This window comes from Megalops cyprinoides, chromosome 10, assembly GCF_013368585.1.
Source record: "Megalops cyprinoides isolate fMegCyp1 chromosome 10, fMegCyp1.pri, whole genome shotgun sequence".
Taxonomy (NCBI): domain Eukaryota; kingdom Metazoa; phylum Chordata; class Actinopteri; order Elopiformes; family Megalopidae; genus Megalops; species Megalops cyprinoides.
Window position 1 is genome coordinate 16,982,302 of NC_050592.1, and position 20,912 is coordinate 17,003,213.

The 20,912-nt window shown below is 44.7% G+C and overlaps 1 protein-coding gene across 3 annotated transcripts in view; it reads right to left on the reverse strand.

Moving 5' to 3' along the window:
• Nucleotides 1-265: 265 nt before the first annotated feature.
• Nucleotides 266-20,912, reverse strand: part of ankrd28b (ankyrin repeat domain 28b) — a 33,512-nt gene continuing 12,865 nt past the window's right edge. For 2 of the 3 annotated variants that reach the window (XM_036538799.1, XM_036538798.1), the window contains exons 2-28: nt 18,695-18,778; nt 17,877-17,955; nt 16,579-16,649; nt 15,312-15,512; nt 15,104-15,191; nt 14,753-14,895; nt 14,390-14,602; nt 12,033-12,111; nt 11,267-11,381; nt 10,654-10,736; nt 9,678-9,741; nt 8,937-9,005; nt 7,771-7,911; nt 7,518-7,629; nt 7,152-7,178; nt 6,684-6,758; nt 6,286-6,487; nt 5,656-5,743; nt 4,231-4,348; nt 3,896-4,115; nt 3,317-3,404; nt 3,133-3,216; nt 2,735-2,880; nt 2,355-2,437; nt 1,812-1,894; nt 1,184-1,275; nt 266-554 (exon numbers count right to left, since the gene is read on the reverse strand). In XM_036538799.1, coding sequence (XP_036394692.1) covers nt 271-554; nt 1,184-1,275; nt 1,812-1,894; nt 2,355-2,437; nt 2,735-2,880; nt 3,133-3,216; nt 3,317-3,404; nt 3,896-4,115; nt 4,231-4,348; nt 5,656-5,743; nt 6,286-6,487; nt 6,684-6,758; nt 7,152-7,178; nt 7,518-7,629; nt 7,771-7,911; nt 8,937-9,005; nt 9,678-9,741; nt 10,654-10,736; nt 11,267-11,381; nt 12,033-12,111; nt 14,390-14,602; nt 14,753-14,895; nt 15,104-15,191; nt 15,312-15,512; nt 16,579-16,649; nt 17,877-17,955; nt 18,695-18,778 — 3,132 coding nt within the window. In that variant the 3' untranslated portion in view covers nt 266-270. Of the gene's footprint in view, nt 555-1,183; nt 1,276-1,811; nt 1,895-2,354; nt 2,438-2,734; nt 2,881-3,132; nt 3,217-3,316; nt 3,405-3,895; nt 4,116-4,230; nt 4,349-5,655; nt 5,744-6,285; nt 6,488-6,683; nt 6,759-7,151; nt 7,179-7,517; nt 7,630-7,770; nt 7,912-8,936; nt 9,006-9,677; nt 9,742-10,653; nt 10,737-11,262; nt 11,382-12,032; nt 12,112-14,389; nt 14,603-14,752; nt 14,896-15,103; nt 15,192-15,311; nt 15,513-16,578; nt 16,650-17,876; nt 17,956-18,694; nt 18,779-20,912 lie in introns of those variants that run through there. The other variant, XM_036538800.1, reaches the window with a different exon arrangement.

Here is a 20,912-nt window from a genome sequence, read left to right on the forward strand (position 1 = left end):
GTGTGTAGCTGGGCTGGAGAAACTGCTGAAATGAGCTGACCCACGGTTGCTGGATGAGCATGAAGAAGAGAAAGCAGTGGTGTGAGCTGGCCTCCCGTGTGTCTCTCTGTGTGGGACTCCTGAGTCGTAGGCACGCCCAGCCGAGGGGCTTCTCAGCCAGGTGGGCTCTGGTGATTAAGACAGCGGTGTCTCTCCGCTCCACCCTCCCCTCCCCCGCTCCCCTTCCTCCCTCCCCCTCCCCCCCCTCCTCCCCGTCCTCCGCCGCTCCCCTCAGTACGTCTCCGAGTCGGAGTCGTTGAGCTCGTCGTCCGGGGTGTAGAAGCCGTCCCCGCGGCCGATGTTGTTGAAGCTGCAGTAGGAGCTGTGCTCGCTGCGCAGAATGGGCAGGGTGTCGAAGGTGACCGTCTTGGAAGGGTTGGAGTAGTGGTTAATGGCACTGAAGCTGAGGCTGGGAATGCTGGAGCTGGGAGACGTAGGCATCATGGTGGCCAGGATGAGAGCGAGGCAGTCAGCCACGTCTTTGTTCGGGGCGCACGCCAAGGCAGGGGTGTAGCCTGTGGAGAACATACAGAGTTACAGGAGGGTCATGGGTATGTGCATCAGCGTGCTTTATCTTATTACATTCAGTTGAAAAGCAGGTAACAGAATGCACAGCATGTACAAATAAGCACTGTGCATCACTGTACACGGGGCAGCACCGTAGCACAGTGGTAAAGAAGCAGGACTGGACCTATAGTAGTTAGGACCTATAGTTTGCTGGTTCGATTCCCGGCAGGGGGCACTGCTGCTGTACCCTTGGGCAAGGTGCTTAGCCCACAATTACCTCAGTAAATATCCAGCTGTATAAATGGATAATATGTGAAACTGTAACCTACTTGAGTTGCTCTGGATAAGAGCGTCTGCTACATGACAATGATATAATTTAATGTAAACAGGAGCTTGATACATTCATTCAAATGAAACATTATTTGCCATTATTTGTGTAGCACACACCCTGGCTTGCAGAGTTTACATTTGTTACCACCGTGCATTATGCAGCTGGATGTTGAGGTAAGTCGGGTGCCTTTCCCAAGTTTAACATGGAAAGGCCTTGCCTAGGAATCAAACCCGCAAGTCCAGATCTTTAAGCGGCAGCACACCTTCACTCCCTCACTGCACCCCGTACACAGGACTCTCCCCTTACCGTTCTCGTCCACCGCGAGCACACTGGCGCCCTTCCCCAGTAGCTCTTGCACCACCACCGTCAGACCATTCCGGGCCGCCACATGTAGCGGGCTGAGAGGAGAGAGGCACAGCCTGAGTGACCCCCAAACACCCTCCACCCCCACGCCGTGACCCCACACCCCCACTCAGAGCACCATCCACGACCCCACACACCCACTGAGTGCACATGCAGTGTTCCACAAATGTTTTCCTGAGCTGACAAAGCCCACTGAGGCAAAGAGCCACAGTAAGTTTCGAAAAATGAATTTGAATAAACCTGAATGACAATTGTCAGTCCTGCTTAAATGTATTTTCCCCACTTTTCATCAGCTGGTAGGTTTCCAAACACTGTACTGCCAATGCAATAGGCTTAAATACATGAAAACATTTGGTTTCTTGTTTAGTAAGCGAGTACTTCAAACTAAATTCAATGGGGAGGTATTGTTCATCCGTGGCATAAATGTGTCACTAGAGGGCGCTATTCAGCACATGAGAAATTCATGCATGCTAAAGTCTGGTGAAAACACAGACTACTTAACACTGAATGAAAAACAAGCAAGGTGATAAATAAGAATGAAAAAGGATGGGATTCATCCCAAGGTACACACGTCTGTAAAGCTGCATTTGTGGAGTTGATGAGGTTCCGGTCGGTTATCTTCTCCAGTATTAACAAGGCACTCGTTTCATGTCCCTTTGGTAAAGAATGAGAAACATAATGGATGTATGTTTACAACAACAATGCAGTTTACAACACATCATTTCCAGCTGCAAAGCTGTCTGTGTGTGTATGTCTCATGCATTCAAGTGCATGTACTGCATGTCAGTAACTGTGGTGTGTACACGCATGTACGTGTGTGGCAGGCACAGATTGTTTGGCTTCCGTTGCCTAGTTTGCAGATTGCACAAGTTAACTTGGGCTAGGGCTTGAATGGTGTTATGCCTACATTAACTGGTCTGGGACTGTTGTTACATTGACATTGTTGCTCATTTAACTCATTCGATACACTTATGTTCTACTGTGCTGGGAGTCGCTCTGGATACAAGCATCTGCTAAATGCATGTAATGTAATGTGTGTGCACGTGTATGCACGTGGTTCACTGTGTGTGGGAAAGAGGACTGTTCACTATGAGCAGCAGTGAGAGAGACGCACCTTGTTGCAGGCCAGATGCAGCGCGGTGTTCTTGTTGGAGTCCTGCATCGTGAGGTCTGCCTTAGCGCTGCTCACCAGCACCTCTGAAACACACGGCCCACACTTTCACTCTATGGCTGCTAGGCATACCAAGGTAACAGCATAACGGTGAGGAAAAATGCATTAGAACGGTTCACCTAATGCTTATACAGTATATACAGCAAAAACAGTGCTTTGGATATATCCAGGGGTACAGTGTAAAGAACAAACAAATATATATATCCTAAGCATTGAGTAGAAATGAAAACTCTGGTAGGCAAATAACAGTATAGTTGATTTATAAGGTATCAACTGGGAATGTAATGAAATCCTCTGTGTGTGTACGTGAGCGGTGAGCGTACCGACAGCGTTGGTCTGGCCATTCTCGGCAGCCATCATGAGGGGCGTCTTCCCGGAGGCGTCGACACAGTTCACCTGGGCATTCTGCCCGAGCAGCAGCTGCAGACACTCCACGTGGTCTGTGAAGGCTGCCGCATGCAGCGGGGTCCTGTGGAGGGAGACAGCCTGCAGGTGAGCAACCCATACCCACTGCAACTCGGTCTGTGCCCTTACCCCACTCTCAGAGGCATTCGCCTGTGGAATCTGTGTGTCTACCCCATTCTCAGAGGCATTCGCCTGTGGAATCTGTGTGTTTACCCCACTCTCAGAGGCATTCGCCTGTGGAATCTGTGTGTTTACCCCACTCTCAGAGGCATTCGCCTGTGGAATCTGTGCGTTTACCCCATTCAGAGGCATTTACCTGTTTTTGGAATCCGTAGAGTTCACAATACCGGGACCCAGAGTGTCAATCAGCATCTCAGCTGCCCCTTCGTTATCATTTATTCTGAAAGAGTAGGCAACCAGTAAGTGCTCTGCTGGAACAGAGACAAAGACAGAGACACACACGCACACACACCACACACACACAGCGGCGGCAGTCTTACACAGCGCAGTGCAGGGGACTGAAGGAGTTGCCCTCGACCTTGCGGAAAAGCTCCTGCTCCAGCAGCACTTCCACACACGTGTCATGGCCTGAGGGAGGAGAGAACCTTCAGCCCACAGCTCTCGCCATGCCTACCACAGTAACCCTCTCACTGCCAGAGTCAACACACAGCTCCATTCAGTTACATAGCTGGTCAGCAGATAGTCTTATCCTGGGAAAACCACAGAGCTATAGACTCCATTTACACAGCCAGATATTTAGTATAGCAATTGAGGTTAACTCCCTTACTTCATGATATGACAGTGTACAACAGAACAGCCTAGGATTCCCAATGCGCAACCTACATGTGGCAAACCGCTCACACGCCTCAAACTTAGAGGGCTTAGTGGCAGGCTCAAAGATTCTCTACTGACAAAAGCCCAAAACTATAATGGCTTTTAGTTGACAGCATAGTAAGACGGCAATAACGAGAAAACTTTGACAGACTTCTATCATTTACACATGAACACTATAGTAGCAGAGGACTGCAGGTGTTAGAGTGTCATGCTCCTTCTTGAGCCACATGTGGGTTAAGCAGTACCGTTGTAGCAGGCCCAGTGCAGGGGGGTGTAACCGCGGTTGTCCGTGATGACGGGGAGAGCCTCTAGGGACTGCGCTGCCTGAAGCAGCCCCCCCAGCACCCCGATGTGTCCGCACGCAGCTGCCAGGTGCACGGGAGTGCGCCCCCTACAGTCCCGGACCAGGAAGTTGGCGCTGTGCTGCAGCAGGGCCTCCATGCACTCCTCGTGACCTGTCACGGCCTGCACACAGGACACACATTTCGGATCAGTATCCAGGTCATCCTGGAAGGGGCCCTGAAGGAGAAGGCTAAGGAGAGCTGACAGCACAGGCCGGCGGGACGGCCGGGCCGCTCACCCCTCTGTGGAGAGCCGTCCTTCCCCATTTGTCTTTGGCGTCCACGTTGGCTCCCTTGTTGAGCAGGGAGTAAACGCAGTCGGTGTGTCCGCTCAGCACAGACAGCATCAGGGGGGTCCTGAGAGGAGCCAGGCAGACAGGGTTAGGAAAAGGGAGGACTGGGGTGAGTGTTCCTCAGGCCCGGTCCCGGGGATCCCTGTGTGTGCTACAACGTTATTCACTGCAGCTACGCACAGTGCAATTTATCGGAATCTGACATCACTTTACCATGATCTTGTAGGTAAGTTATGAGCAAAGGTCTTTCACAGATTTTGTCCTTTGTACCTTTGTTGGTACATTATTTTCAAGGGGACGAAGATTAATTTGTTGTTTGGTTAAATCCTACAGCGCCTAGTTTAGGCAAGTGCTTCAAAAATAAACAAATAATTAGCTAGCTGGCTAAATATAAATTTGCATCCTGTCATCAGGGCATTCGTACCATGGACATATCGAGAATCTCCTGATCACACTCCAGGAAGAGTTTGTATTATCTGTCACACATCTAAAATGTGGTTTAACACTGTCTGGGTTTAACCATCTTCTTAACTAGGGTATGTTTGCATTTCCTGCTAACAGGCAGCCAGCCTAAGCTGGCTGTTCCTGCTTTGTACTCCATCTGAACCCGAATAGATTTGGTTGGCTTTATAATGGCTTAATAACGGCTTAAAGTACCAAACATTTCCTCTGCTCTTTGATGACAAACTAGCATCCAATTTACTTTCACTCTTCTTCTTAGATTTTTATTTGAGGGGCAAATAATAAAGTATATTGAAGAAGTTTTTTTAATAAATACAAACGTCTAACATATTTCAAATGCCAAGAGCCAAGAGCTTTTTGGCATAAAATCCAGATGAATAATGAAATGCTCAGTCAAACCTAATTCACCAAGATCACTTGATGATAACCAGCATGCACAGCGGTCCTCTTGTACCAGAACTATGAAACACTGGACCGGATTCTTCTATGCAATCTTCCTTGGGCAAGGAAGCTATTTCGAAATGGATTCTTTAAGAATGGCATAATTACAAGGAACAAGGTCAGCATTGTTAAGTAGCAGTTAATACAGGAATCGTAGTTGAGGAACAGGACTTGGAACCAATATATTTTACATTTAAATCTCCACTGGCCAAAGGCCAATTACATGTAATGACAGCTAATGCATTATAGTATAATAAAATGTCTTTGGTAATAACATACCTTCATAATTTTGCATTTACGCATGCTCAGATGAGCAAAATGTGGTGCTTAACGCTGAAAACTCTTTATCTGCAATAGTCTGATTTGCCGTCTGAATGTCTGAGAAGGTGCATGGCCAAAGACAGAACCGGCATGGGCAGCAGAACCTCATCTAACAAAGCAGAGCCTCCTAGGAACAGAAGTACTCACTGTCCATTTCCATCCTGAATGTCCACAGCAGTCTGAAGATCTGCATTCCCGATCAACAAGCGCAGACACTCGGAATGGCCGTTTGTGGCTGCAAGAGACCACACACAGACACAGGCCTCACAATGGGGCCTTGTGACCAGCGAGCAAGTACCTGCTCTATAACACACACTTACATACAAATGAAGTCAGAGTATTGAGATTCAGAAAAATGGGAAACAGATCGGATGCAGTAGTCAGGGAAATGATTTGGGGGTTGGGCCTTATAGGGCTGGTAGAAAATGATCTCCGTAGTGTACCACTTACAGTTCTTTGAGGCCAAGTACAATCAATTCTGTCAGTATTTGCATGTGTTCAACAAGTGGCTAGCAGCATGCAAATGCAGAACCCATGAACTGGCGGGTAGTCGTGGCTTGCAGAAGTTGTGAAAACCGTTGTGCGAGACACGTCTTCACACGGGTGCCAATCTTTTGTGGTGTAGGAGACAATTTTTGTATAGATTTAGATTCAGCCTCTGAAGACCGCAAAGAAAGGAATCTAAATTGCGATCTCAAAAACCTTTACCAAGTACCATACAAACTGTCCAAGAAATAGGCATGTAAATAGTTCCTTAGATATGGTGGAAGTTGGTACCTGCAGCATGAATGGGGGTCCTCTTCTGGGTATAGTCCTTGACCAAGATGGAGGCGCCCTGGTTGATCAGGACATCCACACACTCCACGTGCCCCTTGAAGGCAGCGAGGTCCAGGGGTGTGCGGCCCTGGCTGTTCCTCACGTCCAGGTCCAGCAGGGACTGAACCAGCACCTCCATGGCTTGGTGGTGCCCATGGTATGCCTGGGAACAGATATCTGGTAAACTTGGTTCCCACACTACAGTACAGCAAAAGCTCTGATTACTCCACTTCCAGGTTAGGGGTGCTGCCTCTAACACAGTTCACCATAACTTTAGGGTTGGGACTTTGGTGATTCTCAGAGCAGTGATGCATCTTAGCCTGCAGAATTTTGTTTGTGTAATGGAAGCTTCTACTCACGGCTAAGTGGAGGGGGCTGACGGGGGCGCGAACATCAGAGTCATTCAGGATGTCTGTCCCAGACGTCTCCATAAGCTGGGGGAACAGGGACAGTAAGACAGGCATGCATACAGGGACCAGTTCCACACCATGTGGCTGATACTGTTTACAATATCATTAGCAGACATACAAAGAAACTTACAGGGCCTCGTTTTTACAAAAATATTACTTTTGTAAGTGACTCTCTCTTCAAACCCAATATATAGAAAGACATTTTTATGCAATATAAAAATGAAAATGAGGAAAATGCGGTTTTTGCATTTTATTGTCTGTGACAAAAATCCAAAATGGAAAAAAGAGCAGCTCTCTCCTTTTCCTACTTGACTGAACAACAGAAAAATGGATAGACTGAAAGCATACATACCGCCCTCTAGTGTAATATTAATGTACAGATTTTAACTGGCAACACAAACAACCAATAAAACTTACCACATCAAGTGGTGTTTCACTTGCAATCTGAAAGAGAAGAGGTTTTATACAACAGTGATGATTCATTCATGTGTACACTATACTAATCCATATCCATATATACACATCAATTATCACTTATGATGTTTTAAAACTGAACAATATTTGCATTTGTTATGTATCTTAATGAACAACCAACTGTCATTTGTCAGAACAACCTTTGTTTGGCAGAAACTTTTTTTTTGACAGAAATCTTGCCAGACACACTTAAGTAATTAGTTTACACATTACCCATTTACAAACGTAGAAGTATCACCTTGTAATCAAACCTGCAACACTGTGGCAAAGGCCGATTAGCGTAACTAGTTGCGCTGTGCTCAGACTCACCAGCTCCAGACAGAGGCGGTGGCCGTACGCTGAAGCGTAGTGCACGGCATTGTAGCCCTGCTTGTCTCGGATCCCTGGGTTCGCATCGTTCCGCAGTAAATACTCCAGGCACCTGAGGAGACACCCGCAGCCAGGGAGGTCAGCATGCCTGCTACAGAACACACACACACACACACACACACACACACACACACACACACACACACACACACGCAAACACACACAAACACAATCCACTTGGGGTCTGACTCACTTCCCGTCCGTGTCAGAGGCGGCGGCGTAGTGTAGCGGGGTGCATCCCCTCTCGTCCAGGTCGTTGACGCTGGCACCAGACCCCACCAGGGCGAACAGGCACTGGTAGTTGCAGTTGGCAGCAGCATAATGCAGAGGTGTCCTGCAGGAGGAGCAGCAGCAGTGACATTCAGCATGGACCTGCACTGAACACAAAGCAGCCTTTACTGCTCTTTAAAAGCCTTAAAATGCACCTGGGCAGTTCTGCGAATAGGAAATTACAACCATCATCTAACAAGAATGTCCAGTTGGACCCTGAAGTTCATCTGGAGTTTTCAGAAAAATGTCATGTGTCTGAAAACTGACCCCAGAGTAAGTATTAAACTGGACTTGCCAATGTGACACTAAAGAATACAATACAGTGCTTCCAACCAAATGCTCTCCCTGAAATTATTTTCTCAAAGTGCAAACCTAAAACCCCTTATTGCATAGAAATCATTACAGAAGCTGCACTGGAGCAAATACACTACATCCTTCACACTAAGCTCTAGTCCTATAGGCCCAGTGTCTGTATTCTTTTTTCTTCCATCCCTGCACATGATTACGAGGCTCATCCAATCAACATTTTGATTGCACCAGTTTAGTTTTTCACTGAGTGTGACAACAGGTTAATCGGAGCTTAAAGAGATAAAAAGATTAATGGGGTTTGTACACCAAAAACTATGGCTTGGCAGTTCTGAATGAGCTGGATTCACTTCATTTCTAACACGGTCTATGTGTGCAAAACACCAGTGTGAGCTCAGACTAGGAATGACCTGATACTGTAGTGTGTGAGACCGAAAACATTTAACTTGCGCAAGGATGGAAAGTTGGGTGAAAAAATACTGCATAAGAGATATACGTTTCACAGGGGGACACAGAAAGCTAAGATAATTAATCACTGTAAAACTACCACAGTACACTCCATTTACTACAGGAATACGGGTGATTTAAAGGTTGTGTACTACTACGAGCCTCTGAAGTTAGGACTCAGTTTTTACCTGCACGCTGCAGATCGGATCAACAGCACTGTTTGGCCCTTGTGCAACGCACCTCACGGGGAGCAAGAGCAACACTCAGAACAGATCTCTTTGGAGGGAGAACTTCTAAAGACAGCCACAACAGATACGAACGCATACACAAACTCACCTTCCAAATTTATCCTTTCTGTTGAAATCCGCCCCAGTGTTGAGCAAGAGATTTAAGCACTCCAGGTTACTGAGAATGGAAAAAAAAAGAAAAAAAAAAAGAAAAAAGAAATCTGTAATTCATAATGCTACACTGTTTACGCCGTACTTATTTGCTTGTGAGACATATTTACCCAGGGCAACTTGTATGGCTTACATTTTTACATATCATGTGTTAACACAGCTGAATATTTTTTTAAGTAAATCAGGACATGTGTGATTGTAGTGTCTCATTTGACAAACAAACTGAAAGTCATTCACCACTATTTTCCCAACAGAATTTTCATTAGTAACATTTCAGGCAAAATGCAACCCATTTCCCATGCTTTTATGACATTCTAAAATTGCTAATATGTCTGCATATTATAGTATGCTTATGTTTATTAAGTACTATAAACATAAGCATACAGTGCCACAACATGAGGACATTGCATTTAATGAAAAGTAATGAGGGCCATTTATTCTCCATACTGTATCGGGACAAACAATCGACAAAATACGAAAAACTGGAAACATTCAAGTCATAGTTTCAATTATACATACATGCTATATATAGTACCCAGGGAACTGTTAACGTATGACAAAAGAATATTTTGGTGTACCAATACAAATATTCAGGACCACACACACGCGTGCGCATACACACGCAGTAAATCCTTAACCACAATGTCACTTACGTAATGATTTTAAATGTTATACTCACCCTCCCGCCGCCGCTGCGTGTAAACACGTCCTCCCAAAGTCATCAGGGGTATCAATGTCAAAGCCTGGGACAGGAGAGGACGGCAGGATTATGTCACACACACCGGCCTGGAGCTTAACACCATTGTGCAGACAGTCTGGGGGAGCTGCGTTACACCACAGGGACACTGATCTCTCTCTGCCTTAGATAAAGCATAGCCGAATAGCATCACATTGCTTATCCAGCTTTCCCTATAAGTGATTATTTCCTTTCTGCTGCCACAGCATCATTACTCTATAACTGGTATACTTTAAATTGTTTCTTAGGCTTGGACCAGTGTGCAGTACAACTGTACACTGCCAGCGCATCAGTAGAGTCATACTGTCAGTTTGTTTAAAAGAGCCAAATGCATTTTGAAAACAGAGCGGAAATAAAGAACCACCGATTGCCTGGAACTACTTGGGACTGTCACCTCTAACCTCTAAATCAAGGATGAATTAGCAGCCACAACGCAAATGTAGCCTCCTCCTGTCTGTAGGAGCCCTTATATCCCTGCAACCTCTCATTACTGCTGGCCTCAATAGCAATGGACCATCAAGCATAATTCAACTGCTCTTTAAAAGCTGACAGCAGCTATGTATTACAGTATCTGGGTTTCTATCTACAAACTCCAGCTGCTGCTTTCTTGGAGTGCTCTTCCTGCAAGGGTCATGATGCTGATTGAGAGCTAGGCTCTAGCAGACAGCCATATAATCTGTAGTAAAAGATTATGTATTCATGTATGTTTTTGTGTTTTTCCTCAGTGAGGAAAGTAGGCACATTTAAAAGCTGTATTTACAATGTTTCACCTTTTCAGAGCTGGTAACAGGTAATAATTTCAATGCAATGTGGTTGATTTGGCCACAAAGGTCTCAGAGCTTTCAGTGGACTAGGTACCGGGACACACCCTTGCTGGGGGTGTTGCTGAGCACCTAGTTAGAGGGCAAAAATCACTCACCAGAGGACAGGAGCTTTCGGCAGCAGTCAGAGAACCCACTGAGAGCGGCCAAATGGAGAGGGAACATCCCGTGAATGCCCCGCCTGTAGCAGAGTCAAAACCACCGGTCAGGGTTTGTTTTCCACATGGCCACAACCCTTCCCACAGAGAAGCTTATCCACAGCAACTTACAAAGCTTACGTCTGACAGATTACCCATTCATAGCTGACTGTTAACTGAAGAAACCCAGGTTGAGGGCCTGTTTCATTAGCTCAGCAAGCACCAGAGCAACTTCCACAGATGACAATTTTGACATGTTATGCAAACTTTGCATGTAATTCACTTAGACAGCTGAATGTTTATTGAAGCAATGCTTGCCCAGGAGCACTACAGCAATGGCCCATCTGGGATTTGAACTGGCAACCTTTGTTTAAAGGTTTGCTGGTTTCCTGCTCTTTATTTTTGCCCCACACTGCTGTCCCAGTACCTTGCACAAGGTTACCAGCAGTGCCCCACTCAAGGTTTGAAAAGGAAAATCTTCTGGTTTCATGCTCGGCTCCCGAAGAGCAGCGGTTTACTTTACATAGCTGTATTTCCGGGTGTGACTCAGGACCCTGCGGAACAGGCCACTCACCGGGCGGTGTCAGCTCCGTTGGTGACCAGTGTGTTGATGAGGAGCTCGTGACCGTATCGGGCCGCTATGTGCAGAGGGGTGTTCCCATTTCTGTCTTCACAGTCAATCTCAGCACCTGCAAACGCACAAGCCGCCATCAAGCTATCAAGGTGCTTACAGGTCAGAAATATGAATCCCTCCGTCTAGAACAAATGCCCTCTGAGCTAAGCACTGGGGTTTCATCCAGCACAGGACCTTTGCTGACTCAAACCTTTCTACTTTGGTAGCAACGTCGAATCATTGAATAAAAATCAATGCCAATATTCCTGTAATACAATCCTCAACATATGAGAACAGAACAGAAAATATGACCAGAATCTATAACACTGACTGAGAGTAGCCCCTGGCCAGCATGTACTTGAACAGTAGCACGAACTGAGGAATAGCAGAAAAGCTGTGTGTTCAGAGTCTGTAACGGGTTCACAGTTCTGCTTTCAATCTCATACTAGCTCATCAAAAAATCCTCCCATGGCCCCTCGGTCTCTGTGCTGCCCCTGAAGGTGTGTTTATGGCCCTGAATGAAACAGCGTCCTGTGAGGTTACAGCTGTACTGACAACCTGCTTTGTGCCTGGATAACAACTTGTTTAGTCTAGATAACATTTTACCCTATGAGCCAAGACTTCAAGAATGAGAAAATAGATATGAACAATACTGAATGGTCCAACGTATGATCAGTCACCATTTGTGCTTGGCTCCATTAGAGAAGAACATTGGACAGAGACTCACCGCTCTGAATGACAGCTTGAGATCTGGAGAACCTCCCGTGGATGGCGGTCATGTGGAGGGGGGTTTTCCCATCTTTACTCTGCAAAGAGGGGAGGGGTTACAACCAAGAAGAGTGGTCACTGAACCTGATTTGTTCTAATGATCTATATGATAATTTTTCCAAGTCTATGTCAGCTGATATGATACTGGTTTAATTCTATCTCTGATAACAGCAAATAAAATGACAAATTACTGGTTTATTTGCACTGTTACTTACAGTTAATGGCAAGCTTAATGTTAGGTGGAGAAGTTCACAAGCTAGTTCAAAAGCTGACTAGCTTCTAGTAATACTCCATCGTTGTTACCAGGCTAGAGATCTTACTTCAACAGCTTAAGCTACACTGGACAACCTTAAAGTCCCAAAGTACTGAAAATTACTTCCAAGTTTTAATAATCTAATTTCATTTCAGACATAACCCAAGATGCTCACTATCCAGCAGAGAACTGAGGTGGTAACCCTCCGTCTGCAGTCTGATGGCAAAATTCATGAAACATGGGAGAACATTAAGTCACAAATCTATGGAACAAAGAGTCCCTAAGATTACAGCCATGTGAGATCGTATCTATGCCACAACATCAACCTTGATTTTCTGTACGTTTTCAAGGAAATGACACCAATGGAATTTGTGTTTAGATACAGAGGTGCCCATGTGAAACATTATGAAGAAAAGCAAAAACAGTTCGTTCTTGGACACATTTTTGCACTGAAATGGATGTTCACCAAACAGATTGAGACTTTACAACCACCCTGTAGAGCATAATGATTAACAGCTTGCTGAGCACATCCTTTTCTATGGGGTACACTCATTTCCAGTTCTCATGTTTCCTCAGTAAACACCACCAGATCCTGGAATAGGGAGTTACAGGCTGTCTGAAAGAGACTTGGCGCAGAGCCTGAGTGCAAGAACAGAATGTGCTGGTTTTGGGGTGAGAATGCCTTTTACCACCCCCGCCCCCTGTCACAATATAATGCCTGTCAAACAGATTGGCTTGGACATGGGACACCACATTCTGGTGGCCTTTAAACAGGGCAGGTCCTGAAGAGTCTGTCACCATGTGAGACTTGCTAGTAGGCTGTCACAGTCCACGATGAAAGTAGCACCTAATTGCGTGGACTTTTGAAGACCTAAGAATGGGTGATTACTGCACCCCCTTAACACACTTCAGTGTAGCAGGGGTTAAATGTAAAACTTAAAACCTCATTATTGAGCAATGTTGTATACCTGCCCTAAACCCGTGGCATAAACCAAGCTGAATTAGCTTCATGGTAATACGGAACATTCAAGCAAAGCCATAAATAATAAAGCAACTAAATGCTAAAAACATACACATTCCAGAGGAGTACTTAGCCATTTCATTTTGCTTGACCTTGTTGGTAGATCGCATAATTGCTTCCCTGAGGCATGTACTGGTATAGAGCTGTATTTGTATTGCAAACTGCTGGTCTTACACGATTCCCACCACCCTCTCAAGCCTGGTATACATATACATGTTTTTCAAAATCTTAAAACCTTTGAAGTTTTCTTCCTATCTTTGCTTTCTTTCTGGGAAACATTACATTACTGTCATTTAGTGGACTCTCATATCCAGAGCAAATTACGTAGGTTACATTTTTTACATATGAATATTTACTAAAGCAATCTGGTGTTAAGTACTCTGCTTACGGGTACAGCAACAGTGCCCCAGCAGGGAATCAAACTGGCAACCTTTTGGTTACAAGCTCCTTACCACTATGCTATACTACTGCCTCTTGTGTTATATGATGGTTAATTGTGAGAGTATCGTTCAGCTCTCCTGATTTTTGCTAACACAAGAATTTTCAGTGGCAGTTTAAATAAAATTAATGCAACAAACTAACCAGCTCACATACGTACACATGGTAAAATTGAATTTAGGACATAGTTTTGACCAAGAATTGGTTAAATTAGTACATATTTCCTTGAAATGATAATACATGAAGTGGCGAATTATCTGGTGTGCTACCCAGAGAGCTAACGAAGAGTATGAGGCTGAATGGATCTGTGATTGTTGAGTGTCGTTTTAATTATATGAACTGGAAGGTAAATGTAGAACTCTGATGGCAAAGCTGACCAGTACTTATGCTGCTTTTATATGCTTGTACATCGCTTGAAACTCCGTTCACACTGCAGAACAGCTGCATCGGAGCTGGCAGTAAACCACTTCAGCGCTAGGAGATGGTTAGGTCGCAGTGGAGCGCTCACGCTCAAGTAAAGGTGGCCATTTCTGCAGTGTTAACGGCGTAATGCTAGCCGTGGACTGGAGTGCGCTGGACTCAGGACTGCCTAGGCGAGCCTCACCTTTATGTTGACATCTGCTCCGTTGCCGACCAGCAGCTCCAGGCAAAGAGCGCCGTGCCGGGACGCAGCGGTGAAGTGGAGAGGGGCGAAGCCTTTGTCGTTCACTTGGTTGACGTTGGCGCCGCACTCGATGAGCTCATTCACAACCACGTCCTGCCCGTTGTAGCAGGCCACGTGTAGGGGGGTGTTGCCGTAGGCGTTGGGCTCATTTATCTGCAGAGATGGAAAGGATAGGGGTTACCGCACACGTTGGGAGAGGAGGAGTGGGGTAGAGTGGGGTACAGCGGTGGGTGCGTGAGAGAAGGCAGTGAGGTAGAGTGCTGGTTGAGGCAGTAGGGTAGAAGAGATGGTGGTCAAACTCACATCCACTCCCAGGTCCAGAAGGCACTTGACGACGCTGATCATGCCACTGGAGGCTGCGGCGTGCAGGGGGGTGTAGGCCTTCTTGTCTTTACAGGTTGCCTCTGCGCCGTGAGAAATCAGCAACTTCACCACTTCGATGTGTCCTGAAACACAGAGTCATCATTTCAATCTACCTTTCAGAAACACATGGGAAACCTGGCCGGGGCTTGTTTCCTGGAGTCTGGAGGGAAAAAAGTCATAATCCTCTGTAAAGTGAGAACTCAGCATTCAAAACATTGATATCAACGCTAATGGCAGTTTTATCGCAAATAAAATATTATGAAAAGACCGAAAAGAACATGTGCTCTTTACCCATGTATGCAGCCCAGTGGATCGCCCGCCGGTCCTTCTTATCGAAGGCATTAATGTTGGCACCCCTAGAGAGTAGCAGCTTCACCATCTAGTGACAGAGGAGAGGATAAAGGAGCGGTAAAGCCTGGGCTGATCTTCCCAGAGACCAGCATCACCCATTAGCTCGTACAAAAGGTGAAACGGGACCGGTTTCCCCACGGCGACTGACCTCCAGGTGGCCGCTGAAGGCGGCGTGGTGCAGGGCGGTCCGGCCGGCCCGGTCCGACACATTGACATTGCTGAGGAGCGGCACCAGGGCCTCGGCGCAGCGGACCGCCTTGTTGGCGGCGGCGATGTGCAGCGGCGTCTGCCAGTTCTTGTCGCGGGCGTTGACATCGGCGGAGTGCTTCAACAGCACCTGCACTGCATCCTGCAGCCACAGGGGGCGTTACTGCACTGGTGCACCACCAACAGCATGTACAGTGCCACTCAAAAGTGTGGACAACTACTCATAGAAGGGTTTTTTACTTTTACCATTTTCCACAATTTAGAATAAGACAGCAAAACAATTAAACAACACAAATGGAATTATGCAGTAACCAAGAAAGTGTTAAACAACAAAACTCTAGATTTTAGATTCTTCAAAGTAGCCAAAAAAGTAGCCAAAAATGTTTTGTATTTTTATTCATTATATACATTTATTATATATATTATATATTTTTTACATAAATTGTGAAGCTGCTGCCTGAGAAACAGCATTGAAGCATAAGCCTTTGGATCAAAAATGTTTTTGAATGCATGTTTCCCATTATCTTAATCAGCTGTGTCAAAACTTTTGACTGGTACTACTTCAGCAAGCGTTACCATCACCATCACAACCTCCAAATGATTTACAGACCATGACCTAACTCCGCTGCAGTGCCTTGTCCTTAGCTTGGAGAATCAAATTTGTAACTGCATTTTAGTCTTACACATCATCACGAGTTCTGCGGTCACTGCAGTTAATGACAGATAGTTGTGTAATGCTGGAAATAATGCAACAGTAGCCTCCATTCATTATTCAAAGCCAAGGATAATGTGGCACGGCCATTAGAAACGATGTCTCCCGAAATCACGACATGCTGTATTTGCAAGCCTTTGCTGTGCAAAACTATGGAATGAGCGAAGCTCTGATGTGTGAGGTCCCAAACGCTGCTTTGCCACAACAGCTGGGTCCAGCTGGCCCCTGAAGTGTGGCATTTTCATGCAGTCGGCATTATCACCTAGAGTTCAAGTGTCACAAGATGTCATTTCAGATTCCGTCCATACTTCTTTCTGCATGTGTGACAGTGAAATGTGTATGGTGCGAATGCAGGCATCCTTCCTCTTATGTGAGCTGTGTGCATGGTGTGTGTGTGTGTGTGTGTGTATGTGTGTGTGTGTGTGTGTGTGTGTGTGTGTGTGTATGTGTGTGTGTATGTGTACGTGCGCGCGTGTTAGGAAAGATCTCCACATACCTCACTGCAGGAGGCCACTGCTCGGTGTAGAGGGGTGAGCCACTTGTTATCTTTGGCATTTACTCTCGCTCCTGGGTGACAGAGGTCAGCGTTAAAAACTTCACAGGGACAGCTGTGTGCTGCAGTATTAAAGAGCTGTGCTTGCATGTTCTATTCCCAGGTGGGACCTTTTTTTATACCCTTGGCAAAGTATTAAACTGTTTATTAATTAATACCCATTTAGAAAAACAAACTCTAGGAGTTGCTGTATGAGGGTGTATCGAAAAAAAAATTGTGTGAAAATCTGAAAGGAGCTGGGCATCATGGCTTTTCGTATGGACAACTGGATACATGTTCAAGTAATGAATGACGAGTATTTAAGAGCTTACAGAACACCATCTTCAGTATTTTTCATTCAAAAAAAGGTCACTGTAGTTAGGAATGGATGCATGACTGCTGCCCCAGTAACAGACTTCTGAACAGAGGGGAGCAGGGGGTGGAACACTGGGCTGGTGACAGTCTGACACAAGGGGCATACTGAGAGGAAAACAGGCCAGCGCCTGGCACCGAGACAAACGATCACTCACAAGAAGAGCTTTCCAGGCTTCCTGTGATATGCAGTGGAACCCATAGCCTACCCAGCACACAAATATGTAGTCTAACTAAATACTACCTCCTCAGTCTAGAAAGGGACACCTTATTTCAGTCCTGAATTAGACATTCAGCCATGGTGTGTTGCTTTGCTGTGATAGGGCCACCTTTCTGAGACAAGGCACAATCTTAGTGCCTAAATTTGAACTTTTTCAGCCTTTCTTTGTCCCTCTCTTGATGCATGAACAATGGACAGGACAATAGCCAATCGGAACAATGCAATGACTTTAAATATAAGCAGTGTATAGAGGTCCAAGTGTTAACAGCATGACCCTTTCCATATGAAACACTCTTAATGCAAGATGTCAGCAAAGCAAGCTAGTGAAATCCCTGCCACTCCAAAGTCAAAGGACTGTAGGAGACAGAGCAATTACATTACTAGTGAGCTTAGGAGGTGCTCTTATCCTGGCATCTTCCATAGCTTACTTTTCATATATCCATTGATACAGAAGCAGTTCATCTTAAGCTCCTTGTGTGAGCAGACCTGCCACTTGACAATTGCCAGTTTGATCCCTTTGCTTATGCAAATCGCATATTCGCATATCACTCTTTCTTCAAACATCCAAATTCAGAAACCACACAGACAGGTTGCTTAAATTCCACAAAAATCTTCCCTGATCTTGCACTGTGATCTCACCCCTGTAAAGAACATAAAGCTGAACTCTCACCTGACAAAATCAGCAGCTCTATAATCTCTGCATCGCCAAGATAGGCAGCAGCATGTAGCGGCGTCCTCTTCTCATTATCCTGCAGGGATACAGAGTAAACCCAGAGGCTGTTAGAATCCCCTGTCAATATGCTCTAAGCATGGGCATGGCCTGAGCTTCCTCCCTGCTCTCAGGACCAGCGCAGTCAGAGCCATATCTCCCTGTGCTGTGGGACTGCACCCAGTCTGATAATACCAGTGCACACAGACAACAGATTGTGATGGTGGCTTTCTATGTCCCCATAGGAACGTTTCACATGCTTACTCCTTGAGACTCTGATCAGATACTTTTCAAAATCTGGAACATTTCATTCACTATCAATTCAAATATAGTCGCACGTTACAGGTTTCTGGATCAGAATCCAATTAGCTCACACAGAAGTGCTGTGTGGTCGCAGCAGGTACTGTACTGGCTGTGTAACATGCTGAAGTGTTAGCCACCACACCATCTCTGATGACAGTTATGTCAGTACCCTTCTCCAGCCATGGTGACATGTGGCAGGCTCCAATACCCAATCTAGCAACTGAAGACATTTATCTTGATATTGAAATGGAATGTGACAAAAACTTTTCTGATGTGTGCAAACTAACATTTAACATTTAATGTTAAATGTTAAATGTCAATTTAACATTTATAAATAAACTACAATACTGCATGTTTCCCCCATTTAACATTTTCTGCACTGCTAAGCTCATTTCTAGGCAATCCTCAATATTAAAATATATCTCCCGGAGCACCAAGGCTTGCAGTTTATTACATAAGAACAAAGGAAACGTTACCTGTACATTTACATCCTCTTTCTTGAATATGAGAGAGCGGACTTCGTCTGGGTCCACATTAAATATCGCTTTCAGTAGTGCCGGCTGGAAGAGAGAGAGAAAAGCTCGTGTTACTGTTGAGCTTTGCTCACTGTTTAAGCTGAGCTCAGGAATTTAAGATGATCAGCGTGTACATCGACAAGGAGGACAAATGCGACCAAGGTCATTGTGAAAGGGCTGCCATAAAAAAATGGATATCCAACTTATTCACCACACCGACAGTTGTCAGATACTTACATCTATATATTCATTATCATGTGAAAAGTTTTATTTTGGCACTTGACATGAGTGTGAGAGGATGAAATGGCGACTTGGCTGGCTCTGTTGGTTTTATGACAGGGACGACCTCAACAATCCTTGCTCGAGAGATCCCTTGTGCTTATTTACAGTGTAACAGCATCACACATTTACACGACCCAACCATAACACATGAATCAAAGCATTAATCTGTCTCATAACAGATATGTTCCTTTCACTTTAATGTCAACTTCAGGGGCCGCTCCTGAGGCAGAGAAGCACACCTGTGATCCAGACACTAAGATTCTGGCCTACGATGAGACGAATTTCATCACGAACAGAAAGGAAAGAGGATGTGAGAGCTAGGTGCTACAAACAGGGGTGGAATGGAAAATGTCACAATAATCAGACTCAGATCAACTGACCCAATTGACGCAACTAAAACCTCACTGCAAGGGAGTTATTAGAACAACATGAAAGAATATGACAATATTTTCAATTTATCAAAATAAAAGGTACTTCACAATAAATTTGCACTTGTGATCATTAGCAATAGGGAGGTTGCTGACAGTATCTGATAAAGATCATTATGTAATTAAGACCATTTTGGCAACTTCTATGTAACAGCACTCATGTTACTGAAAGTTCAAATAATATACACATTATTTCAAACATCTGTTACCTATTTCTTATGAATTTCTACTTAAATGATGACCAAAAGTATCATTTTTCCCCCTGTATGTACTGTAGAGATGAAAGTGAGTATTACAAAAGTAGGAACTAAACCCATCATGTCAAGGTCTTTTTGTGCAATACAATTATAATCTGCCAATTCTATGCTCACATATTGGCATAACAATGCAAATATTCTCACTGCTACAGTGTCCATTTAGAACATATTACATTTACGAGGCCAATATTGATTTATCCAAACACACACACACACATGCACGCACGCACGCACTATATTGCATCAAGTGCCATTACTTTAAACATTCACACACATAGCATTTTTTGACTCCCATGTAGGCTACGTGTTAGAATCCAAGTAGGTTCCTTCTTCCCGAGAACAGATACAAATGAAATCTTTCAAAATACTTGGAAGGCCAATTTGCCAAGTGACACTGAGGCAGTTCATATATCAACCACTGGGTGGCGTCTGAACTAAAAAGCCTTTGGATATGAATAAAGGGTTTTGTGTATAGTGAGAGTGGGCATGGCGTGGCAGCCTGAGCTGACCTTTAGATAAGAGTCAGTAAGCATTTCAATCCTTAAATTCAATTCACCAACACTACAATAGTTAAGTAAGGCGAAGCAATACATAATTTCAAAAACATGCTCCAGGGAAGAAACGGAGTCATTTTCTTATGACCGAAAATGCGATCACAACATGACAGGTTACCATAAAATGCTTTCAAGTTCTTTACAAACAGTAAAAATCGATTACTTAAACTGAGGTGAATGTTTAACATTCAAAACCTTTGGTCTATAGCTAGTGTAAAACACTACAGCTACGCGTCAACTCTTGTCATAATGCTATACTGTGACAACAATTGAAAATGTGACAAGCCTCAGTTTTACTGAGCTACTGTCTCTATGTATTTTAACAAATTTCTATGCGATCTAGCTGATCACATGTAGGATATTTCCTGCATTAAACTTACAATTAATTTTGTCTTGAAAATCACTGAGCCTGTGAAACTCACATCTTATATTTTCACATATTAACTATTTATGAAGCTGGATAATCACTGAAGTAGTTCACAAATACTTTGCCAGTAGTACCCCAACTAGGAATGAAACCTGCAACATTCTATCTGTAAGCCCCATTCCCTAAATGCAATGCTGCCCTTAAATCAATCGGAACTTGACACTGCAATGATTTTAGTAGTCTTTAGTAGCAAGACTATGAACTACTGCGGCTAGCGGAATTTGACCTGTT